The sequence below is a fragment of the Ptychodera flava genome, chromosome 11 (assembly GCF_041260155.1).
Source record: "Ptychodera flava strain L36383 chromosome 11, AS_Pfla_20210202, whole genome shotgun sequence".
NCBI classification, from domain to species: domain Eukaryota; kingdom Metazoa; phylum Hemichordata; class Enteropneusta; family Ptychoderidae; genus Ptychodera; species Ptychodera flava.
In genome coordinates, this window is record NC_091938.1 from 40,458,402 (window position 1) to 40,485,789 (window position 27,388).

Consider the following 27,388-nt stretch of genomic DNA (forward strand, 5'->3'; position numbering starts at 1 on the left):
ACAAAAATAAACAAGTAAAGAAGCAAACAAACAAACGACTGACGGATCAATTGTGAGACTTCCATGAAACAGACTAGATTCACCTTACTAGGGAGTGGTCCTCCTCTCTTTTATATCTTTTTTATTTTTCTAGTTTTTATTTACTTGTTTACTAGAGTTCCTTGTGATACTATTAGGGACGGTTTGGGGTCTTGACAAACAACTCATCTGTACCGACACTGAATATAACACCATCCTTGTACATCTACAATGTTAAACCATTATGGTCACACTCAAAAAGTAAACGAAAACGCACATTGTTCAAGCCAGACAGAAAAGCTATTATTTCATTTTAAACACAAATCGGTGAAAAATGGGCTACCAACGAACCGTCCCCAAGGGTCGGGGAGTAGGTTGCCTTTGTCTCTCAGCACAGGTTTCTTCTTCCAACTTTCCTTTTTAAAGTTCGTGGATAAGTCTTAAAAATCGGCTGTGCTTACGGTTCAAACGAGAGCCTGCACTTTCGCCTGTGTTGGGAATATGTTCCAATCCTCTTTTGGGGTTAAGTTTATTTTATATTCGAAAGTACTACATGAAGCCCGAAAGGAACATGTATTATTTTTTTTATTTTATTAATTATTTATTTATTTGATTTTTTACCTCTGTTGACCGAAAGGCCGGAAGCATTAATGCCATTTTTTTCTCCTTTTTTTTCAGTATTTTTTTCCTGTGTGTCCACTACGTATTCTAGTTCTTCCTATAGCATGATGAAATAACCAGTTTCAACCTAGCGTCTGTATCATAACAACCATTATTATTGTTGACAATGAAGTCAATTTTCAATAATAATATTGCTCATTTTACACATAACAACTGCATTGTGAGTTTAAGACTTGGTATTTCATCATGCTACAAGAAGTTTAACAAGGAACTCCAGCTTCAACAAGGAACAAAAATGCTGAAAAATATTCTGTCTGTCATGGTGTAAAAAATTTTGGTGGCCCACCCCTTACCTTCCCTGGAATTTTCATGGCCCACCCCAAGAACACTCATTTTTTTTCGTGGCCCCCCCCCCCTGCCGTTAATTGTGCTCGGTCCCTAATCAGACTAGTACAACAGTCATCTTGACATAACATAGCCATATTTGATTTCTATCCCAACCAACAGTGTTTGTTTTCTATTTTACTAGATTTCATCATTTGAAGCAACTTTTTTCATCTGACAAATTTTGACAGATGACTACCACTGCCAGTGTTGGTTTTTTTACACGTGACACCACTGACTGAACTTAGAAAGAACCATTGGTTTTACATGCAGACTATGTTAGTCAACAATGATCAGCTGAATACATGACACCTTTGTTCTGCATTTTCTCCTTTTTTTCAAAAATTCATTTAAGCTTTTTTCACCAAACCATTCTTTCTTTGTATCCGTGTCATGCTGTAAATGATATGAGACCTGTCAATCAATCTTGTCAGTATATCTTTTAATACTTTCTACAATATTCATTTGACATAAATAAAATTTTGAAAATCGTTTAAAATTCAAGGGAAGTGTTTGATAATATATGTGTATCAAAATGTGTCAATTGTGTTGCAAAACCTATGTACGACATCAGGACAAATCCAATAATTATCACTGAGCAAAATTTGCTATTAAAGGGCGTGTCCTCAGGGTTAAATAGTGAATTCTTTCATTTTCTGGACTGTTCCTGAAACTCTCTACACACAAGAAGTTGTTCACACCTTGTACTTGAGCCAAGTTTTAACAAAAGCAGGTGAGGGATGCCTGTGTTACAAAATGTAACACAATGACTGCCATACAGCCGTAATTGATCTAATCACAAAACAAAATGACATGCACACATCTGTTATCTTGAATTGTATTTGTGCAAGATTGAACAAAAATAAATGAGCTAGGTCTGTATAATAGCTTTTGGACATGAATAATTTCATCTCAAAATGGCCACCAGGAAGCCATATTACATCATATCAAGGAAGCAAATAGCAATGCATGTGTATCCCATTGAACATTGTCCTTTTGCCAAGTTTCAATTAAATCAAATCAGGCATGTTTGAGAAATGACTCTGGATTGACAATGACAGATGCATGGATGACTACACTCACTCTTATGATGAAAAGACAGAACCTAGGTATGTCACACAGGACTTTCTCAGTTGAGACTATTGCTGTACATTTATTGCTGTCATTGCACTTCAGTTCTGGCACAAAACTTCTACTTTACAATCCATTGAGATGTAACGCTCAGTAAAGACAACCTGACAATGTATGTATACCAGTATGACATGTACTACGTAGTTATTTTTATGTGAAGTATCCAGACCCAATAAGGGTAAACCTAGGATGAAATTTGTCGTACAACAATACATGTGTTCTTCATACTGATCAGTCACTGGCATAAAATGACAGAATGCTATGCTTCCTTTCATCAATATAATTGGAATTTAGCAGTAGCACTTAGGACTTTTTAAAGTGTATTTCAGGCAATCTTGTCTTCACAAAACAATCTCCTGGTTTGTAATGCTGCTTTCCGCTCTTTGCTTTTTTATGTAATTTTGAAATCACTATGATGGAATCATCATCATCATCATCTGCATCCACAGGGGTTAGCACATTTCATCTTGTTCTCCCAGAGTACTTGTAACTGTTGAACTGTGTTGTCAGGAATGCTGTACATATCTGTATGACACACACGGCTACACTGCCACTGTGAATCAACTACATAATGTGGATTCAATGCTGACAACCAAATACCAAGTGAAGTATCTTCACCCTGATATGCATATAAATGCCTAGAACATAAAAGAAACAATGATATCAGCATAAATAATTCATTAAATGCAACTTATTAGCCTGGTAAGCAATGATGTATTATCACTGACAGAAATGTGACAGAAAGTCACGTCTTCCACACATGAACCATTGCGCATCAAACACTAAGAACTTCTGGAATTCTGGAATTGTTGAACTGGAGGGACAGACACATATTGAGTTGCATGAACAAACATACAAATGAAGTCGGCCAATTCAAAAAATTCCTTTTGATATACCTGGTAATCAGTTACAAGTTGGGAATAAAAGATCAAAAGATAAGTTGTTTATCAAACAGTAAATGGATGGATAAACAAACAAACTAATTCATACACAAACATGCTCATCAGATATCAGTTTGTGATTTGTATTGTTGATAAACAAACTTACATGGAATTATCTGATATCCACTCCACTAAATCACTTGACAAGACATATCCTGATCCACATGCAAATGCCGGATACTCTGATGCTGTGTATGCAAAATCTGTCCACTTTCCATAATGGTTTATTTCCCAGTGCTTGCGAAATTGACTCCACCATATTCTGGTATGTTTTTTCAAATTTCTTCTATGAACAGTCTGTAAAATTAATTGTTACCAGTACAATAATTTGACAACAATGAACAGTTGTAATGACAATTCATATCACCAACTTGTACTTACAATTTGCCAACATTACAACATAATATATTTTTATCCACATTGTGCAAATACAACAGCGAATGAAATCAATGTTGTCGATATTTGCTAATTACACTGCATCAGAAAGTTGGAGAATTTTTGGTCTGCCTGAAAATATACTTCATAATTTTATAGACCAGAAGGTCAGAACAGTTTCTGTTTTATTCAGTCAAATACACTAATGTATACTGTCAAATATAATCACCCATAATTTCCGCATCATTGTTAATACAAACATAAAGACAGTGATCCTCTCTGACCAATAGTATCAATTGATCATCTGTGTAACCATTCCCAGTGAGTTTCATGGCCTGCCTCTCAGATTGTAAAGTTTGCAAGAAACACAAAAGCACTCACTTGAAGTATTGCTGTCATGTCTATATAGCAGTCATCATCAGTCTTTAACAGAAAGTCAAATGACACATGTTCTGATGTCCTGCAGAGAATATACAACGGTACATTAATGAACATGAATAGGATCTGGAAAACACATTTCAAAAAGATTTACAATTATACTACCATACTTTACATTTTAATAAAATTCACAATATTTGTTCAACCATACTCAACATTTTAATAAAATTCAAAATTACCATAATACTTAATGCATCCATCATTGTAGACTGCACCCCTGTTGCTTAGCTTTTCTCAGCAGCTGAGTTTCTGGCTGGCCAAGAGGCTAAGGCATTCACCCCACCAACTACGCAACAGTCTACTACTTACTTAGCGTGACAGTCTACTGATGTTTAGTCCTTCAATTAATTATATGTTTTGATACTTGTATGCCCACAGACTTGGAGCAAGTCTACCATCATTGTTATTAATTGCACTTCTGATAACTGTAACTCACTACTTTATTCCAAGCTTCAGGGTTGACACTTCCTGGTTCACAACGCCCTACTTGAACTCATCCTTACCTATTTGCATTGATCATCATCTCTTATGTTTGCTACAGTTAGTACCTTCTTTACTCACCAGTTTTGTCTGTGCATGTTGTATTACAATATTTATTACAGTTACTAGCCCAGAGATTGACTTATACAATGTGAGGACAAAAATGTACATGACCCTTCAATCTAAATTTAAAAAGCAATTTGTACGTAGATATCTGATTTCACAAGGAGTTATCACATGACCTGTATACTCACCATTTGTAAAAGTGAAGCATCTTCTTTGGAATATTCCGATATATGTCTATTTCATTCACAAGGATAATATCATTGAATTTTGTTATTTCTTCTCTAAGTTGTACTTCTTCTTTTTTCTTTTCCATCTTCCAATCTTCCATTATTTCATTTTGTTGAGATAGTACAGTTGTCAAAGTCTTGCTGCCTGTCAAAATAATTTTGAAATATTTGTTATTTCATTCTGCAAGAGCAGAATGAAATTAACTGATACGCTATGAGTAATGTGAATATTGCAACACTCGACATTGAGATCGTATCACAAGATGTTTCATTGTCATTTATACTGTGACTGAGATCACTTGAGGAGCTTGTTAAATGACTTACCATGAAGGACAAACATAAAATTGCCTGCTATGTAGTGAAAGATTTCCTCATTCAGTGTCTCTTCTATAACTGGAAATTGATCTTCAATGGTACCAAAACGACTGCCCTAAAAATACAAATGATGTGAAGAGACATTGTTTGTTCAATCATAGTTATGCAGTTCTCAGAAGACAGTAGAGTCAATCTCTGTACAGGCAGTTCAGGGCAGAACCTTTTACAGTAAACATTACAGTAAATACAACTGACTGCTCTCAAGATACTTCTTATTGCAGGCATTCTCATGAACTTTCAATCTGCCCACATGTGCGGTGGTTGGATTAACTGATAGATGAAACCAAATTTTAGCAATTTCCATTCAGGACTTCCAAGGTAGCTGTTTAGTAAAAGAGGAAGGCCAATGGTGTTGGTCTGTGTTGTATGTTCACACTACAGAGATGTAACCTCACTGACGTACAAGTACTCCCCATAAAATTCAGATTTTCAGTTATCAGACTGTTAAGATACTGGTACCATAATATTTTGGTGAACGCTACCATAAGTAAACCATGAATGTCTCCATGGTGTTTTAGGTGATAAGTGCTTTTGTATGAAAATGAATGTGTTGCTCTAGATACGAGATTTGTAGTGATTGTTTATGAATTTATGATTGCTATCAGTAGTTTACAAGAACAAACAAGAACACAGTGAATGCTGAAGATGCATGTTTGAACTTTTATCTCTATCTCTAGGATCTCTTCAAATTATATAGTAAACATTTTTTGTGTGTAAATGCTTTGCCAACGTCTTGAATTTACATTTTAGTTACCTTTGGTAAAAAGGCCATGGTTCCAGTGGTAACTGATCCATTGTGCCAACAACTACCATACTAATTGTATGTGTCCAAGCACACCACATCTCTGAATTATTTCAATGAATAAATTCATGAGTATGTTCATACGTTTTGATAAGCAAATAGTACTGCATTTAGTGTTTACCAATAATTGACAATTCATGGGATTTCTTTCGTTATATTTGATACAGGGCTTACAACCTAATCTGTCTTTCACCAAGGCCTTATAGTAAGCTAAACAATGGATAATCAATAAAAGATTTGTACGCTACAACTACTGGTTCCTTACCTTTCTAAATGTTATGGCACCTCCTCCATCGTTTACAGATATGTTTGCATTCACACCAAGTTTTGCTGGATCTTCATTGGTGAAATTTTCTGCCACTATTGTTCCTTTGAAACCCTGGCAATACGATAATATTCCATATTACAAACCAAACAAAGGAATTACTTCAAAGAGGCCAGGTATTATATATCACCTGGCGAATAATACCGGTATACTATCTGTATTGCAAGGCAAATCATATTTCATTTTCAGTATATAATATTGTTTTCAATCATACAACCTGCAAAATATGTAATTTAATTATGACAATATCTTTTCAGAGCTGACCTAGAAATCAAATGTTGGAAACTTCAGATAAAAACAAATCTTTCAATCTTTGAACATGAGGCTGAGTCTGCAGAACATGTATTTTGTGCAAAATTTGACATGATGATTGTAAATAGCATGTTGAATTACTTCATGAAATGTAAACACTGTGCTCACATGAATGTTTTCACTTCGTTACTGCATTGCCTTCAGTTATACAAATGAATATGTGACAGAAGCCATTGTAATCTTTGATTTGGTTTCTATGATCAGAATCCACCCACAGCCTATAAAATGTCATTCATATCAGCTTTGTCAAATGTCCTCTGTCACTAAACAGAGTCTTAAGACTACCTTGTTGTCAGTGTTCAACATTGTGACAAATGTCAGTCAGTTCTGTGTTTCTCTCACTTTGTACTCATTTGATGGCTGTTAGGATTTTTTACAATCATACTTTTCAAGTTTTAGCACTGATGGCTGTTTATAGTGATGTTCTGAAAATCGTCCCTACCAGTATCATTGATTTCCTATCCACTGTCAGAATAAATTTGCTACAACTGCAATCAAAGATGAAATTGAAAGAAATAAAAATTTGGAGTGACAGTTTCAAATAGTGATGTGTCAACTCATACCAGTCATAACATACACGTACATGTACATGTAAATCACCCATTTGAATCTTTACCCATGGGTAATTCATCACAGATACAGGTCTTGATATATTCCACTGGTACACTGGTGCAGAGTGATTTCTCAAAAACTACAGTTACAATTTTTTCTACTGTGCAGCAAAAGTTTGGTAAATTTACCTTTGGTAGTACATAAGGTTCTATCACCTTAAATCTAAACTGACCAATGAGAAGACCAGGATCATCGCCATGGAATTCAACACTCACTATCTCTTCCTATGGAGAAAAAGGTCAAAAGGTCACTAGTGAAACGCAGAAACACAGCTGCCACATTGCAAAAGTAGAGGTCTTGGGAGCATATTGAATTCATGCAATTTACCATTTGTATGTGGTGAAGATTAAGAAGTACCCCTGTACCTTTTAATGTAGGCTACTGTGAATTATTGTGTCATAAGTCTAGAGGCAGAGAAATAAAATAACTTTTAGTCTGAGAGTGATTGCAAGGAAGAGTAAGACACAAAGTGGTGCAAATCAAGTTTACAAACATGCATACAGTGATGATCTAGTTGCATGCACTATTACATCAAGTTCCCTTATTCAGTCACTTCACAAGCAAGATTAAAAAAAACATCCTGAAATGTTTTCCATGTACATACATACCTGCTGATCTACCTGGTAGTATGGTGGCACTTGCAATATGCGTATTTAGTATCCCAATCATAGCTATTACTGACCTGGCCTATCGTATCATACAACTTGACTTTCAGATGAGCAGTCTGTATACCATCTTTACCATGGTCAAAGATTCCAAGTCTTGTCACCACAATGTCAAGATTAACCTGTAACAAACAGATTACTTTAACCCTTTGCACCCTGACCCCCTGTTACCCTATGACATCATGCGGACGTTTTTGTCCGAGCCAGGTTCAAAGGATTATTGGTATTACCACACGGTGCTGTGCATCACTGAATACTAGGACTCTTGAACATAAACACGATTTTTCAAAATAAATATAGCAACAACCAATACCAGATGATATTTGTCTTAAACTTTCCTAAATGTCAGATGATTATGTAAGCAATGTTACTGCTTTTTCTCGTAGTCATACTTGACATCACCTTCAGTAAAAGTAAAATTCTTGAGAATAATGTTATATTGACTTGTTTCAAGTTGAATTTTGAATTTTTGTTCTTTGCAACAATATCTTGTATGCAGTTTTTATATTTTGATGTGACCATGCATTTGTGCATTAAAGTTCAAGTTTTCATGGTACACATGTATGTGGGGCAGTAGAGTCTGTGTCAATAGGTGTGAACAATATGGCAAAGTTTAATTCTTCTATATCAAAGTCACTCCACCTCATCAAACAGCTGGACAGGCAACAAACGTGAATACAGTGGCAGTTGTGGTAGACGACTAAAAATCACAACTTTTAACACTGAGTACACATAATGCAAATGTACATGTAATAAACGGTTTATGTTGTCTAGCTTTGGAAACACTGCTCTGTCTTTTGGTACAGTTACCCCAGTACCTAAAATCAATATCTCATTATACAGATGAACATTAACAGAAGAAATTTAAGCACTTCTTCAATGATACTAACTTTCTTGAGATTCATCACCAGCTCAGATTGGATAGGAAAGGCTAACACAGTAAAACATAAACATTCACACTTTTTAATTTAATATGTCATCGACTTCTGTATACAGAATGAACGAGAACCATATGTTACAGCTAAAGTGGAGAGGCTTTCTCCAATCAAGTAATTAAGAGGCATACATTACTGGTATCGCAATTGCCAATCAAGATTCCCAATTCAATATTTCAGTTACAGTGGTTGTTGTATTGCTTTAGAATTTGCTTGATGTGAGAAGATTTTCAGGATAAATACCGTAAAAATCTCACCAGAAAGTCTTGTCCAAGGGGTCTGCTCTGACTGATCAGTTCAGTGGCTACATCATGTACTTCTAATGCTTGTAACTCTTTATCTAGAACTGAACAAATCATGAATCATGTGACTAACATGTTAAATCTGAATTATTACCAATTTCGTTTCCCATGGCATTGAAAAATTCATCTGACTCACAACAGATTTAAAAAGACAAATTGCACAAAACATTATGATCAGTTTAGTGTCAACATTCAAGGAATGCAGAATCACTGATTTTGCTTGCATGTAAGGAATATCAAGTAATGTCTCTTGGCACTATAGCCCTCATTATCAGGTAATATGTGTACATTATCAAATTCCCAAAGCCACGTTCCTGTTCCTGTGTAATGCTATGGGCAAAATTACCTTCTTATTTGTGTAATAATTTGCCATACCTTGCCCTGACACACTTTGTCCAAGGAAAGCACATGCATTTCAGAACAAGCTTCATTCTGGTAACTACTTGCATTGCTATCAGCAAACGTTTCATTCATAAAACAACTTTTAAGCTAGCAAAAGATTCAAATGTTTTCTCGTTCTGATTGCATGGGCAACACTGAAGTTGGCGAAATTGATCATGCGACAGATTAGCCAAGCCATTAACCATTGCTCAGCTTCAATTACATTGTCATTTCATTGTGAAATACTCACAAACTTTACCTAAAGACACAATATTTCTTTGGATTGAACTTTTTCTGATGACTGTATCTCCCTGCCTGTGTAATATCATTCACAATAATTTAAACCCAGTCATTCGTCTTACACCTTCATTTCTGCCTCATTCTTTGTTGGTACATGTAAGTTACTTTGCAAGTTATACAGGTAAACAAATGTCATTATGTATCAATATGCGACAGGAATCAGCCATCGCCTTTCCAAAAAATTTACAAAAATGGCGATAAATGTTTGATATCACATTTGTTTCTATCTCCAATCTCTGCAAACTATTTTTAACTACGTATTTGTCATTCCATAAGGTATATAATAAATCTTAACGGCCCTGATACAGGTTTTGTGGCCTTGGTCCTCTTGCATAAAGGCCCTCACTGCTTGGGCCCTTCCACTGTACAGCTTCCATCAGCAGTACCAGTATCAGGGCCATAAAGATTATAATTTTCAAATGGATTGCAATTCATTGTTCAGACAGTTAAGACTGGACACCTACCTGCATGAGTAATGTTCATCAAATCACATTCATATTCATTTTGTCTCAGAGATGGTGCAATGTCACATACTTGGGATCCAATGATGAATTTTACCAAGACACTGTAATAGGGATTAGAAACATCGTATTAGTTAATAGGAATGAATCATTCAGGTAGCCATTGATATTGATACCTGGCTATCACTTTATCTGAGCACCCAGTGAGAGAGTTACTATTTAGGTCATGTGGTAGTGTCAATGGCACTGCTTTGCTTGAGTTCTTATATAAAGAGTACATCACATTTTTAAGATTCAATGCAAGTTAAAAGTACTGATTGACAGTTTTGGTGAATTCAGCTTTCACTGATCAAATTCTCTTTTAGTAGACAATCAAATGTTAAAATGCTATGTCTTCTTGGTTCAGGGCGACCCATGCATTCTTACCTGTAGGATTACATGCTATTATAGAAGATGATGTACAGTGAATATGGAAATATTGGGCAAATAATTCTCTCTGACAATAGTTCATCTGCACTAAAGAACAGTGTCTAACTCAGAGCAATTGCTGGAATTATGTAATATTGACATGTAAGAAAGATGCTGTACCTACTTGGTCTGATTGGTTCCATCCTCAGATACAGCTGTCAGCCATGTCTCCCTAAGTGTCTGCCTCAACTCCCAATTTTCTCTGGCTGATACGATGCCAATCACAAAGTCATAGTGAGTGAATCCTTTGTGAAATATGTCTGTTGAAAAAACAAAATTTAGAAAGTAGATGACACTCTGTACAATTTCCACCCATTTGAACATTCTGATAGAACTCCAGTAAACACAATTTTATTTGGTTTGTCAAACCTGATAAAATATTGACTCAATTGTTCTCCAATGAGTAAATAACCTACTGCTTGGAAAGTAATGCTGTAATGTATGGATGAATGTGTCTCTGAATTTTGGATGAATGTATTTTTCAAGAAATCATAATGAAGGCCTTTTGGGATATAGTTGTCAATGTCCATCAGGCTAGGAATACTTTGATAAAGGAATTATTCAATACATAATAACATGCTCAGAGTACTTTTGAGCATGTATACCATGATATAAAAGAAGGGATATCTGTAAAATAATATTTTCTCTCATTCCAGAAACCATTTCTTGATTTCAACCATATTAAAAGTGACAGCCTCTATATTAGCAAAGTGGATGTCTGGTTTATGGTACCAGGAGGACACTTTAGAGGATCACTTCAAAGTATTGTCTTTATTGGCCAGATAATGCCTTCAATGTTTTCCTTTTGACAAAAAAGAAGAGCAGATGAAATGTAATGACCAGTTGTCCTTTTCTCAGTTGAATTGTACACATACTTTGGTTTGATTGTAAATAATCTGTTCAGTTTTTACAACCAAAGAGACAATTCAAATGAACCGCGAAATAAAATCAAAGTTACAGCCAGGGGGAACAAGAGGTGAATTATGGGTAATTGAAAATCTTCTTAGAGTGCTTGTAAAATTTCAAGACATTGCATATTACATGGCTAGTACTACATATCTCATATCTTTTAAATATTATTCAATAATTATTTCTTTTAAATCTGAAACTTCTTTTTTGTCTTTCAAATAATACATAAAGATACTAAAGGAACACATGATTACCAGAATTGAGAATGGATATGTAGAAGAAACAATACTACCTGGCGCATAAAATCCCTTGCTCCCCTGGAGGAGAGAGTTGCTGAATGTTCACAAACAGTGTTGACATATCTTAGAGCAACTACCTTCATCTGTGAGAAAACTACTTTTAGATCACCTTTGTTCCTACTACATGGTAATATTTATAAAGATTCTTACTTTCAATGTACATAATAGATTAAACCAGGTGTATGAAATGCAGCTGATGACCAAATTAAAATTTCATGGACTGGTTAAATATATCTACCTATTCTTTTTTCTCCTCATTTATATAGTTTTGAGAGCTTTTATTGTCCCCTACAAATATATGATAAATGGAGAAATTGACTTATTGAGGATGCTTGGGGTGAATTATGCCAACTTTGGCGTAAAGTTAGGAACAACCATTGTATCTCGGCATACATGTAAATGGACTTATTGATTGAACAAAAGGTGATATTTTAGTGCAAATGGGTCAAGTAATATGCTCATTCACTTGGACCGTCGCCTAAATTTTTCTGGTGATGCTGGATTGAATATTATAAAACATTACAAGAACACAAAAGACATCTGACCTCAAATATTTATAAATCTTAAAGCTTTTCTTTCTCTCAAAAAAGAAAAGAAATAAATCGAAATTTATTTTTAATAAATATAACAAAATAACTTTATTTACGTTCAGAATGCAACAAGAATACATTTATATGACTCACTCAGTTAATGCTGTATGCTTTCCTCAATACATTAAAATAGAGTTGAGGATAGATGCTTGAGGATTCCGGTTTTCGAAATATTAAGGGAGACAAATAAAATATATGACAGCTGCCTCTGTTCTCGGAATATGTTTTATTTACCATGTTTTACATGCGTGAACGCTTCGTGATTGCAATATACTAGTACGGTTACTCTACGGTTACTCTATCCCATGCCGAGTAACCTTGATACTAGAAGAAAAGGTCACGAAGCCATGATTGATACACTAGTGCGAGACGAATATTCTTAGCTAGATTCTAGCCCTGCGTACTTCCCGGCGTTATACTGCCTCCACCACAGCCCTGCAACGATCCATAGAGATAACTGGCGAGATTCAAAATGGCGATCTCCATGGGTAAACAACTTGTCGAGTACGTTATGTTTCATAAAACGAGCGGTTTTGGACGTTAGGAGAAGTTTATCGCATTTTTTCTGGGGTCGGTTAGGAGGTAAAGGTAGGCACTGGGCAGGGAAAGGATTTTGGCCCGATAGAGTAGAATTTCGGCCAAAAAGACTGTTTTTTCGTTGCGGTCCGGATCCGGACCGCAGAGTCGCCAGTTATCTCCATAGACCGTTGCTGGGCTGCACTGAAGGCCGTATGACGCCGGGAACACACAGACCTGTACGCAGGGCTACAGTCCCTAGATTCGTGTGTTTCAGGCAATTTATGCTCTTATCGTTTTCTTAAGGTTACTAATGCTTTTCCCAATTACAGTGATGGAGGAGACGTGTACCGATGTATTCGAGCGGACGGAAAATATTTTCCCATCCGCACAAATTCGTCGCGTATACGGTATGCTACAGCAGCACACGGTTTGTGAAGTGACTGTTTTGTAAACACAGACTGACCGTATATTCGCCACACGCTCGTGAACGGACGGGTTTGCAGTATTCCTATGAATGCCGATAATGCAACGACGAGAAGCACCCTTAGTTGAAAATGAGCCATGCGACATCTTAGGACAGCTTTACTTAGCTAACACTATTCCCAATTTAGGGCTAAACAGGTAGATAACCAGCTGAAACTGGAGAACCAAAACAACTGATGGGCGCGGACATGTTGGCTTGCAGTGCTTTATGGGAGTCACCTCCAATGACCTCCCGAGTTCAGGGGTCACAGAATGTCCTGCTTGGAGGGTCACTTGAGCTGTCAGTTACAAAACCAGCAGATCTGCAACCAAACGGTAAGCAAGACGTTGATTATCCTCGAACATAATGTTTTACAACAATTATAAGGACATTCGGTTCCTAAATTTATGATATTATGCTTACTTTATGTCCAAATCCCTTTTGGATGTGTACAAACAAGAATGAGACATCCACGATGCGATGGCCACAGCACAGTTACGTGTGGTTCCGATACACAGCGGTCGCCGTCTTCATAGAGTCAGGTGCAGCCAACGAACAATGCACTTTTAAAGGGGTACTTACTATGATAAAATATATTGTACACGACAAGTAATGTGAACTGACTAATTTTAAGACATGAGGGTAATTAATTATCTGTTCATAATTTGCCCTCCCACTGAAAATTTTTCTACTTACCCTGCCGCACTCAAACTACATTTTACCCACTCCCCACATATTTTTGCCTGTTTCCCCTCCCCACTGTGAATGTTTGAAGCTCCCCTGCCCTGTGGCGAAAAAAACTTGCTGATTTCCCCTGCCGTGGAAATAATTCCCCTCAAAATTTTGTCATTCCATTTCCCCTGCAGACATGAAGCTACCCTACCCTGTGATAAAAAAAAATGTCGATTTTCCCCTGCCCTGAGAAAAAAATTCCCCTGAAAATTAACATTCCCATGCAGACACATACTGCAGTGGCCTTGTATTTGGTTTCCATCTCGCAGTACATAGAGTGAGATGTGGGGTCAATCGATAGGCTAAGTAGTCTGGGTAACCTTTAAAAGGTATAAGTACTTGCCCTGTGTCCCCATCCCCGGAAACACCATGGCTGAAATTCCCCTGTCCCCGTTTTAAAAGTAGCTTCCCCTCTCCTCGTTTTTCACCATGCCCTGTCCCCAGGATAATAAACTAATATCTGCCCTGCCCGACAAAAAAACTAAAATTTGCTCCCCTGCCACCTAAAAATATGTCCCCTGCCCTAGCAAAATTAAAATTTCCCCAGCCCTCAAAATTGCTTCCGGAATAGCTTTTTCGATGAATAGCTCCGTTGGCTGCACCTGTAGAGTGTACGGTAGCGGAGAGTTGCATCGGGTCAAAAAGGATAGTTTCCTTGTAGTTTCTTATGACATCAACATTACGTTTGAAACAAAAACAACACAACAGATATCTTCGTTGAATTTTATTGGCCGACAACAACATCAACACGATTGATAAGCATAAACAACAATACAAACAACAACAATAATGACCAGATTTCTTGGTTCCCTATGGGTGTAGCCAAAACCAGATACTCTCGCCATACTCGTAGGGCTAACTATAGGGTATTCTATATATAGCTTACGCAGTACATCCACCAATGCAAGGTTTATCGGATCTTATTCTATAAATCCTCTAAGAATTAAATAAATGTGTCAAAATTAAGTTATTTCATGTATGTGAATGCTGAACATGTCTTTTGTACACAGTAAAAATTTTTCTGTGAGAAAGCATAATAGTGTCAATAAGAGATTGTTACAAAAATAGTAGCATAGAAACATCACACTATCAAAGCATTATTATATTATAAGTTTCACTGCCAACCATGGTTCATGTCACAACTGTTGCTCAAAACGTGCATGATTTTGTTAACATGACTGTACATTTTGATGACACAACTGATTTAACTATATTATATTTTGAAGATGTCTATGGAATGATTGAAATGTCTCCTGTTATGACCACCTAACCAGACACTATCAGCTTTAAAGTGTACCAGTTTGTACGGGAGGGAATTTTAGCTTCAGGTAAACATGTAGTACAGACACTAGTACTAAAGAGTTTTTCAATTTTAAAATGTACCAGAATTCCTGTCTGTGTACATAGAAAACTTATTATTGTGGAAAAGGTGGAATGACCATATATTCAGCATTAAGTAAATGTCATTTTTTTCTTTGAAATTTGCAGGTATAAATGTTACATTAAAAGGTTTAAACTGACAGGACTGGACTGGGTAGATGCCATATTGTCATGTGTCTTTTGTGCATGTGCTGCAAAACATTCAGTGGATAACAAGTATCCAGGATGCCTAAAACATTTGAAGAGAAAGCCACTACAGTTGTGAATACTTTTGAAAGTTGCAATAGAGACCAACAGAATGAAATTTTAATAAAACTGCTTCTGAAGTGTCAGGTAAGCTTAACCCTTTGCACGCTGACCCCCTGGTATCCTATGACATCATGCGGCCAATTGGATGGGCTAATGTGCAGCGCTGAATAAGATCTGACCCAATTGGGTAGCTGAATCTTACCAATATAATGAAAACAATACGAACAGACTCCCTAAGAGGCTGTGAATAGTGAAAATGGACCAATCAGAGAAAGAGCTTATTCAAGCTGCACATCACAATTGGATGGCAGAATCTTACCATTATAATTAAATAATACAAATAAACTCCCTAAGTTGCTGTGAATAGTGACAATGAACCAGTCAGATATAACCTTGCAAACATGCTGTAAAGTCAGCTGAGCAGACATGGCTCTACCACTCATATGTCAGGTGATTGTCTACGGTAACAAAACATGTGAGATTATTGATGGATGTTCTAAGGCATCAAAACCTCATGACATAATATGAATATTTTGCACATTTTGTCCATCGGAAAATATTACAGACAGAAAGATTGTTTTCAAAGTCTGAATTCAAAATCCTGACATTTACAATAGCCGTAGACTTTGGAATGTACTCTTGTAATGTCATTATGTGTACAGTAACAATGGAATGTTAATACCAATTTCATTGCCACACTTTGTATGTTTCTTGTTATAGCCACTGCAATTGAGATTTCTGTATGCAGAGTTAAAGCCATTACTGGCAGTAGATTTTGTGGCTTACCTGCCAAAAGAACTGACAGAGAAAATCTTTTTCTACCTGGATGCAAAGGATCTATGTAGAATAGCTTGTTGTAATAAACTATGGAGAGAAAGATCCAATCATGACCCAGTCTGGTAAGTCCAATAGCTATAGACACATCCATCCTCTAGATTTCATCTTGTAAGGGACGTCTCAGATTGCCGCACAAGTTCAAAAAATGAAATTCCTTCGTTTACATCAAAACCCTCTCCCCCTCCCCTAAACGAAACTTCAAAAGTGCGAAATGTTCATGTCTGCCTGAGAGTACCATGCAGCATTTTGCTATAGGTACTGGAGAATATGTATCCCCAGACCACATTACATGTACATCATAAAGCAATCGATCAAATTTGAGTACAATTAACCATATCATGACACAAACGAGTTGGAAACAGTTACAGCAAAATTTGTTGGTACGAGTGTGCAGTTTTTGTTTGTTTTTATACACAATATAAGGAGCAGTGATCACACAATAAAAGTGTGAAAGTGAAGTTCACTAATTGAATGGAGGTCAAACCCCCTCCCCAATAACGAACAAATTTTGCTTTTTGAACTTATGCGACAATCTGAGGCTGTCCCTAAAGCGTAATGCTGTTCTTTGTGTTACCAGTATTGTAAAGATCTTTACATATAAAATATGGCTATGGTGTACGGCAAGTTTAAGGGTAGAAGTGTTTAAAACTATGGTATAACAATAATAAGTCTTTGTCATACAACATTAGTATTTTCAATTTTTTTCTTGAAATCTTTCAACAACATTAATAAAATTAAAATGGTTCATATTGGTCCCTGTAAAAACTAGCAAAGGGAAACTTCAAACCATAAACCATGATCTTGGTATTCATTTTGTCATAAATCTGATGATAAAAACTGTCTTATTATGCGCATAGGCCAGAATGACAAAATACCTCTTTCAAAAGATAATACAAAAATCTCGAAGTGTAATGAGACCTTCAGTGATAATTAAAAGTCAGTTTCTCTTGAGTCAATTGTGTGAAATAAGTTTACCACTTTATGGAACTGTTTTGTCCCTTTCACTGACAAGAGTAACTCAGAAAAAATACACCTCTCTACCCTCTATTTTATTTACTTCACTGTTTTAACCCTTTGCACCCTGACCCCCTGGTAGCCTATGACATCATGCGGACATTTTTGTCTGAGCCGGGTTCAAAGGGTTAAGTGAAAGTGAGTCTGTGGCATCATGGAATTTATCAACCAAAATGGAATACCTTTATATCATTTTAACTATAGGCAAACATTATGCAAAAGGAAGGGTTGGCTACGATATGGTAGTGATGCAGATTTATCAGCAGAGAGACCATTTTCTCCAGATGTTATCACAAGCATATCCAACACATCACCAACCTACATTCCACCAAACTCTGTCCAGTCATTGGTTCCAATCTGTAAGTGGAAAGATGTGTATATGAGAGCTCATCATCTAGACATTAACTGGGCAACTGGAAAATACACTGTAACACCGTTGTTGAAAGGACACAAAGAACAGATTTCATCATTGGACTCAGATGGTAGGTTATGTATTCCAGTATTTTTGGTGAAATATGCAGTTTCTTATACTACTCCAAAAATAATGTTCAAACATCCAACTTGTCAAAAAAGCCTGTATGTATGTAATGTATAAAGTTACTGTTGACTACTGAATTTTTTATCTCAAAAAGCGCTGATTGCGATTTCAGGTTTGTTACTAAATATAGCTGCATGCACGTGACTTCAGATACAAATTTTATTGTTGTATGCGTGGCTGTTGTCGCAGCTAGTAGTCTGAGCCATGCCATGAATTAGTGTGTGACCTTTGATATACCTTGTAACAGTAGCAGATTTTATTTCTGTTATTGTGGAAAATGCAGACAAATGTTTATTTTTGCATATTAATGAATTATGTCATTTGCGATCAGCACTAGTCATTTGTCCACAATAACATTGTCTGCTATGTTTTGTATTGGCATTTATTAATACTTGGTATTTCAACATACTCTTGGAGAAGATTAAGAAGATGAATTTCTTTTGTAGAATAAAAATAATGAAAATGTTATCAACAGTTTCAGCTATTGTCCCTTCAACAATGAAAGCAAGCCATCAACACACATAAATGTAGGGTCTATTGTGACATGAATGATTATGGCCTTCCCTGTGTGTGTAGATAGCTAATTGTAATTTGCATTCAAACCTTAAAGAATGTCAGGAAAGGTTTGCCGGTAACCAGTACACAATATGCTCTATGTAACTGCATTACTTTACTACATTGTATATTTTGAGCAGGTTTTTCCATTTAATGTGTTGATTCAAATTTGTGTCATCTATACTACAAATAATTCCATCAGATAAAGGTGTTAGTAATAATTGAAATGCCATGTTTCAGGTAAGATACTGGTGAGTGGCAGTCAAGACAGAACAGCCAGGGTCTGGGATCTACATTCATTGCAGTGTCTTCATATCTTAGATGGACATACAGAATATGTCACTTGTTTAAAACTTAAGGTGAGCTGCAGTGAAAGTTACAATGTTCTCTCAGTGTTCATCTAGTCACTGTTTCTGTGATTTCCATAAGTCGTCTGGTGTGACTGAAAACTCATAAAAGTCAGTCACAAAGACACTCACTTCAGGACAATCAATCTTTTAAAAGTTACTCATCAGATGCAGCAACAACCACCATACTGCATGCAGTTATCCATTCCCAGTCATTTAACATGAGTCAAAGAACGAAAGGAAAACAGTCTGCATCAGTGAGTCATGGACACAAGCAACATGTTCCAGCAGTATATTAATGATATAGACATCATAATCAAAGGAAATCAGTGTTACTCTTGTAAAATGCATCACTTGGACTAAAAATTGTCCAAAGAAAAATTACAAGAGATTACGGTATAGTTTTCCTATCTGAGTGATTTGGTTCTATGTTGTATTGTGGTAGATTTTTATCAAATGTCCATTGCATATATGTAATCAAAGATTTGTCAACCAATAGAATGCATGCAATCGGCAACTAGAATAAATGTTTGGGTACGTCAATGTTGCTTGCTCCTACTATGAGCAGTAACAGTTTGTTGGCAAATAGAATTCTTGTTTGTTATCTTGAAGATGTGTGGTTTCATCATATCCAGGGTAACATAGTGGTTACGGGTTGTTCAGATGGTATAGTACGTGCGTATGATGTCAAGACAGGAAGGTGTCTTAAAAAGCTGCAAGGACATACCAGTGGAGTTGAATGTTTGTGTTTTGATGGTCAAACAATTGTCAGTGCTGCTAATGACAAGTAAGTGTATCCTCTCACGGGAACATTATTGTATTTTGAAAGGGTATTGAAAATCATAGCTGCGTATAAAAGCATATTAATTGTAATGCTTTAAAAATCTTGATGTTATCAGTTTAACTTGTGACACATTGTCTGCTAGTACAACGTAATTCATTTTATTTTTTCTTTTACCTGAAATTATGTGTTAGCATTGCCTACAAGTTATGTTTGCCCATGTTCCAATCTCATTTACTCAAATGAGTACAAGGCTGTTTCAGCATATTTCAACGCTTGTATCCTGACAAAGTGTGTGTACACACTTGAGACGATCACCCACTACTGGATTTGTGACTTGGAGGTTCATTTACAAATGCATTTCCACACTTTCACCGCAGTACACTGACAAAATTTATATTTGGCGGGGACTATGTCATTGATAATGACTTGTTATTCTTCATATTGTTTATCATTGTGTAACCATGGATATTGTTTGTACGTTATTTTAGGACCGTTAGGGTATGGTTATATCACAGTGGTAAATGTCAACATGTTTTAAGAGGACATCAAGATGACATTGAGGTAGAACTACAATTTGAATAATTGAAAGATTTTTGTAGACAAAGCGCATCTTATCCAAGCCTATACAAATTTTTATTATTTCTGTACTTTTTGTGATGAAAACAAGAGCTCATTTAGTAAGTAGACACAGATTGCATATTAATTTTGTTTATTGTCCCAAAGTTCATTAGTTAACATAAGGCACTACAGTAATTATATCTATTAATCCCAACCACAAAGTATCTGCTGCAATCCTGGGTATTTCTGATTTTTTGTTTTGCCGGAATATATCAACCTCACAAAACATGTTTACATATGTCTCTTCAACTCTAGTTTCTGTGTATGTATAAAGATATGGCTGTTTCTGCAAGTTGGGATGAAACACTAAAACTGTGGAACTTGAAGAAAGGTATCTGTGTGCATACATTGAGAGGACACACTGAAGGTAAATATATCTGCAAAATTTGTGTTATAATTTTTTCAAAACTCTGCATTTTATTTTTTACATATTTAACAAGCAACATACTTTGTGTAGATAAGAACAAGAGTAATGACAGAATTGATAACATATGCCAGAACAGCACTTGAAATGGCCCTTTTTGCACTTGAAAAAATATACTGGTATATCAACATGTTTTCTTACAACAGTGTGACCAAAAGAGCTAGAGTTGATATAGCCAAGTTTCAATGACCTAAGAGCTGAAAGAGACTTGTCTGTCCATACACACATCTACCCAGTGGAGTAGATGAAAATAAGTATTCAATTTTATATGAATACAACAGAGCTTTTCTTTGGACAAGTATTTGGAATAGAAGCATTATGGACTGTTTCTTCATACAATGAATAAGTGTAAATCTTATGAGGTCATTCGTTGAGGGCGATGCGCAGCGCCAATGTCCGAGTGCATCCTTTGCGGTATTTTCGTAATAACCTTATTATTATACATCTTATATTCGTGACTGGGGCATCAAATTGTCAGAGAAATGACCGTTTTCTTGCAATGTCAACAATTTTTCTTCTGATTTATAGCGCAAGTGTGGTGTGCTATCTTGGACGCGCTCTGCAAGTTCTGGATTGTGTGTGTGTGTGCACTACACACGTACGTACAGAGCGCGCGCGAGACATGTTCTGGCACTCGTCCAATGACTCTCTTGAAACCGTTCAACAGTGAACGCGCAGATACAGCCGCAGGGGATGGGGCGCCTTGAAACCGAACGTGTTACGGAACGGGCGTTCCGTACGGCTTTTTTAGCGCACGCAAAATTCTATTGTTCTCGATGGTAGATGTATAATAATAGATTTTATTTATATTAGTAAACTTGCTGTTTTATCTATCCACAGTGGTGTACTGTTGTCAGTTTGACAAAGACATGATTGTAAGCGGTGGCGGAGACAACCACATTAAGATATGGGACACAGAGACTGGTTATTGTAGACAGACGCTGATGGGTCATACAGGGGAAGTGGTAGGTTGACAGATGTCTTACAGCTTTGTTCAGATGTGAAAAGCTCAAGAAACCTTGAATTGCATTGAGTACCTTTTGAGATTGACTCAAGTAGGACAATTACTATAAAAGACTAGGCTTGTTTTTCTTTTCTCATCATAAACCTCTGATGTAAAATGTAGTTTCCCAATTGGCCAAAGAAAGCTGTTTGTGTTTGTTAGCTGTTTCAGTATTGGGAGAAGTATTCAATTGAAAAGGAAACGGACAAAGTTCTGAAAATACAATGATTAGTATCAGTATTGTGTATCTGTAGAATTGAAAGTCAAGAAATAACCGTTGATGCAGGCTGACATACATGTACACAAGTTTTGGGTACAGTGGATGACATATAGCACCAGCTGCTGGTGTCTACCCACCTGTGGAGGGGGTTACATGTATTACTCTATCAGTATTTTTTTCTGACCTATGAAAGTTGTGTCCTCACAGTCAGAATGATGCAGTGTTTTACTTTATACACTGACATAATAATATACCTGGTAGTCTGACATGAATAACTGGTAGTTCTAGTTGACTGTTGATGATTCCAACCCTAATACACTGATGACAGTTTGCATATGCATTGTGTAGAATCAGAGATACTTTGAAGATCTAAAAATTGATGTAACCAATGTACTCACATGGGTTTATCTTTATTTCTTTCTTCAGTATTGTATGAAATATAACAGTGAAGTCATAGCATCAGGATCTGCTGATAGTACTGTGAGACTCTGGAATCATCAAGGTTGGTTGTATTGCTTTTATTATACAGTCACTCAGGTAATCATGATGCAGAATTTGGTGCACTGAAACCTAAATTTCTTTTCAGTACTAACAAATAAACTGCATTAATGTTGACTCTGAAATTATTCCTGATCAATTGGATACATCAAATCTCACTGAAAGTGTCAGACAAATTAATATCAGTCTTGTGAATCTACCAGTACATCAATTTTGTGATCAGAAAAAAGTCTTCCTCAACTGTGCAGCACATCAAGTATACCGAACACCAATGTTGCTGCAACGTGATGAAATGTTTTGTTTCAGCATAGCCTTGCCTCATATGTACCCATTAAAATCCATAGTAATGTCCATGTCAACATCAACAACTACAAGAAGTTTTGCAGAATTTCTGACATGAAACTCAGATATTGTTGTATGAAATTCTGACATGAAAGTTCACATCACAATATCTAAAATGTTAACAAGCATCGTATCTTACATTCACTCTGTAAGAACCTACCAAGTTTTTATTTTTGCAGTATTTGAAAGAGAAATGTCTTATTTAAACAGGTATATGTATAAATGTAATGAGAGAGCACATAGGAGTTGTACGATGTCTTTGTTTGTATGGTCCTAGACTGATCACTGGTGGTGATAGGAAGAAAATAGTGGTATGGGATGCCAAGGTAATTATACGTCACATCATGTTCTACTGTTAGAAAGTTATTAAATCTGCTCAATATATAGAATCAGATTTTTCTCAATGTTGAAGCATCATATTGATATAGTGAATATTCTCACTTCTGTTGAGATAAGATGTTTGAAAGCAGTTTATCACACTTTTTAGATTCTGTGAATTGGAAAGCATGTAAAACTCATGAAGCCATCTCTGCACAATAAATTGATAATTTTCTTTCAATTTCAATGGTTGCTATGCTGATACTACTCATGGAAACGCATTCATAAGCAGTTAGAGTCACACTTATAATTATGCAGAAATGGATTAGTTTTTCCTTATTCAGTGTTCATAGATGTTCCATGATGCTGTATTGCCTTTCACACCATGTTAGTTTTTCAATGGCAGAATGAATTTGAAATTCATCCTGATACCTTCCGAAACTTCCATTTGTCTTTATTTTATCACAGACTGGAGAGAAATTGAATGTTGTTCATCGTAATCCAAGTCTTCTTCATAAGATGTGGGTGAATGATACAAAACTAGTGACAGCATCACCGGAATCTCCAGGTGCCATGACAGTTATCAGTTTTTGGTGACATCACTTTCATCAGTTTTTGATGACATCACTGTCGTCAGTGTTTGATTATATATCCTTGCAGGCTTAATGGCTGCCATTTCCATGGTTAGTGTTTGACAATGTGACTGTCTCTGCATGGACTGTGGTAAGTTTCTCCGGCCTTACAAACACAGCATCAGTTATATTAGTCATTAGCTTTTGATGGCATTGCCATCTCTACAAGAATTGCAGTTGCCATGGTTGTTGTCAGATGTTGATGAATCATCATCCCTGGATGGATCATGGTTGCTGTGGTAACATTTGTGTCCCTGTATGGACTGTGGTTGCTATGACAGAGTCCAAGTGGAAAAAGGTAGAAATAATACCAATGAACTGATTATCAATGAAGTCTGTCAGGATCAAGTTGACACTTTTTTGCAAAACGTCTTGCCACAGTGATTTGTTACCTTACTAAGTACAGATTGACTTGTATCATTTAAGTATTTCTATCAATCTTCAGACAAATGATTCAGAAGTTATTTAACATTCACATTCAACATCCAGTCAATAAAAAGCCATAAAAGTGTGCTGATCAACTTCCATTTATGAACAGATTTGTCTTTTACAGCTAATTGATGTAGACTGTGAGCATGCAATGTTAAGAAACAATTGAAGTCCAAATTATGGCACTTATATGCACTTATAAAGTACAGTATACATGTATGAAGTATGTGACACTTCTTTGTGTTTCCTACATCAAACACAACAAAATGAAAACATTTCTGTTGCTATTTCTTGTAACTACAAAGATCACCAAGCCCATTGAATGAAACTATAAAGTTGTTGAATTGTTTATATCAGATGCTAACTGATACATATGACAGTGCATGTTTTTTGCATCAAACCTCAAAGAAACCTATGTGAGTCAATGTTATATTACAAGCATTCTGACACTGCGAGCACTAAATTTTTGTCCTAAATTTTATTTTTGACCCATTGTGTGAATTTTATCGAAGAAGAGTCGTTTTGTGTTTTGAAATGATTGCTACATTTGATGGATGTTTACATTAATATTTTTATGAATATTTTAAATGTATTTTCAGTTAAGCTAAGATGATTTGTACTACTTTTGTATGTATATCTGTATATATTTTGCTCAAATACAGAAAAGAATATATGTACTTACTGTTTATTGTACATGTCTCAAAAGAAACACCCAGTATTAGCTTTATCAACAGACTGTGGTGTAAGTATTTCCATGTGTGCCTTGATTATTCAACCAAACAACAGCTTTAAATTCCATTCCACTACTTTTGAAATTCTCTAGAAAAGGCACCTAACCAGATGCTGTATAGGGGATAATGATTCAACGGTTACTTCTCATTAGAAGCTACAACTTCCCAGTTGTGATTTTAACACTTATGTTATGAAGAGTTTTACGTTAAAGGCCCATGAGCTGCAACTCTGCGAAATTTGTCCAACCTCAAGGTACTTCTAATTTCTCAGATATTCATTGCAATCTGCAAAGTGAACGATAAAGTAATAAATTATGCCTCAACAACATTTCCTTGTGGCAGAATGGGCAAGAAATTGAACAGATTTTTGTCCATTTGAAATTTATCCCTATTTTCAAATCTTGCCATATTAGGTGAAAAATGTTAATTTTTTGTCAAAATGCTGTGAATCCCTTTCCCGTCAGTTGGCTGCAGCAAATTGTCGGCCTATTTGTAAAGATTCAAATGGGTACATGCACCATTTACGCTGTTTATCATGCAGTTGCAAGGAGGCAGCCATATTTGGGTGCGGCACCCATTTATTATTTGTCTTACTGAAACCTCCCCATGCAGTCCCACTCAGAGGATAATTATACTTAAGTAAACATCGCTGAGTAAGAACATTTCTTTACACTAGTTTTAATCTAAATATAAAATCATTGAAAAGTTGCTGCTCATGTGCCTTTAATAACTGGAAACACAGAAGAGGCATTGTCCAGCATCGAATATTACATAAATAGTTCCAGTCTGTGTACCGGTAAATGTAAACCAAATGAAACGTTTACAACAATGCTCTACTGTGTGTTCTACTTGTCACTGTCCTTGGTGCAGAAGTCACAATAGAGATGGTAATTTATATGGAGATCAGACAACTTTATTATTTGCCAGAATCTCATGTAAGATTACATTTACGGTAAATACTAGGTATTCCCTGACAGATATTAACATTATTGATCAATGTAAAAGAGGAATTTTAAGGAATGCTGAAATAGAAGTTTTAAATGTACAAATGTCTTGAAAACATGACAAACAATATTAACTTTCTTAAAATAATTTTCTTTCCGTCCATGATCTATTTGTCCTTTCAAACTTTGTTAACAAAGCTGTTTACATCTGCTGTTGACCATGAATACTTCATTTAAACATGTTTATCTGTACGTCATAGCAATGTTGTGCACACTTTTGGTTTGTAGTGTTTTCAGATGAATACATGTACTTTCTGCTTTAAAAGGTTGAAACAAGAATAAAAACTTAATGAATGGTGAAGTTGTATTGTGGTGCAATCTGCGCTTTTACATGAAGATATTGTAATCAATTATGTTTTTCAGGCTATCACATCTTTCAGAGGTAATGGTATTTCATAGCTAATGTGTGTATACAAATTATTTCCTTGATTAAATGTGAATTAATTTTAGCCCACGGATGAAGTCCAGGGGGCTTATAGATTGGGTCATGTCCCTCTGTTCACGCAGATATCTCAGATATTTTGACAAAATGTCACGTGACCTTGGTGACCTATGACCTCAAATATACATATTTGTCCATAACTCAGTGACAAGTGCTACACCCTTTACATATGGTATGATGGGACACCTTATGACGCCACATATTGTACCTCATTAATTATGTACATATCTAATTTTGAGCGAGCCCATAGAGCTAGAGGTCTGATTTTTGGTATATAGGGATAACTTAGCAATACAATTTTTTTGACAAAATGTCATGTGACCTCGGTGACCTTTGACCTCAAATATACATATTTGTCCATAACTCAGTAACCACAAGTGCTACACCATTCATATATGGTATGATGGGACACCTTATGACGCCACATATTGTACCTCATTAATTATGTGCATATCTAATTTTGAGTGAGCCAATAGAGCTAGAGGTCTGATTTTTGGTATATAGGGATAACTTAGCAATACAATTTTTTTGACAAAATGTCACGTGACCTCGGTGACCTTTGACCTCAAATATACATATTTGTCCATAACTCAGTAACCACAAGTGCTACACCCTTCATATTTGGTATGATGGAAGACCTTATGACGCCACATACTTTACCTCATTAATTATGCACATATCTAATTCTGAGCAAGCCAATAGAGCTGGATTTCTGATTTTTGGTATATAGGGATAACTATAGGATAGAAATTTTTTGACCAAATGTCATGTGACCTCGATGACCTTTTACCTAAAATATACGTTTATGTCAATAAATAATTAACCACAAGTGCCATGTCCTTTATATTTAGTAGGATGGGAGACCTTATGACAACACACGCTTTACCTCATT

The 27,388-nt window shown here is 36.0% G+C and overlaps 2 protein-coding genes across 4 annotated transcripts; one reads left to right on the plus strand and one right to left on the minus strand.

The window, feature by feature from the left end:
* Positions 1 to 1,823: 1,823 nt before the first annotated feature.
* On the minus strand, positions 1,824 to 13,640 carry LOC139144278 (UDP-GalNAc:beta-1,3-N-acetylgalactosaminyltransferase 2-like). Of its 3 annotated transcripts, none has more exons than XM_070714946.1 (12): positions 13,400 to 13,640; positions 10,752 to 10,879; positions 10,155 to 10,254; positions 8,965 to 9,053; positions 7,790 to 7,894; positions 7,236 to 7,331; positions 6,124 to 6,237; positions 5,006 to 5,111; positions 4,643 to 4,826; positions 3,852 to 3,930; positions 3,202 to 3,392; positions 1,824 to 2,792 (listed from the first exon to the last, which is right to left on the minus strand). In XM_070714946.1, exons 1-12 carry the CDS (start codon positions 13,497 to 13,499, stop codon positions 2,588 to 2,590), a joined length of 1,497 nt encoding a protein of 498 aa, XP_070571047.1. In that variant the 5' UTR covers positions 13,500 to 13,640; the 3' UTR covers positions 1,824 to 2,587. The 3 variants fall into 3 exon arrangements, with proteins under 3 accessions (XP_070571047.1, XP_070571046.1, XP_070571048.1); XM_070714945.1 differs by having other exon boundaries at positions 10,155 to 10,255; positions 10,744 to 10,879; XM_070714947.1 differs by having other exon boundaries at positions 10,155 to 10,255; positions 10,740 to 10,879; positions 13,400 to 13,439.
* LOC139144279 (F-box/WD repeat-containing protein 7-like) lies at positions 13,603 to 26,499 on the plus strand. The gene is made up of 12 exons (XM_070714949.1): positions 13,603 to 13,734; positions 15,620 to 15,844; positions 16,481 to 16,659; positions 17,816 to 18,093; positions 18,945 to 19,063; positions 19,687 to 19,838; positions 20,324 to 20,396; positions 20,709 to 20,820; positions 21,718 to 21,842; positions 22,527 to 22,602; positions 23,151 to 23,266; positions 23,727 to 26,499. Exons 2-12 carry the CDS (start codon positions 15,737 to 15,739, stop codon positions 23,853 to 23,855), a joined length of 1,467 nt encoding a protein of 488 aa, XP_070571050.1. The 5' UTR covers positions 13,603 to 13,734; positions 15,620 to 15,736; the 3' UTR covers positions 23,856 to 26,499.
* Positions 26,500 to 27,388: the final 889 nt, after the last annotated feature.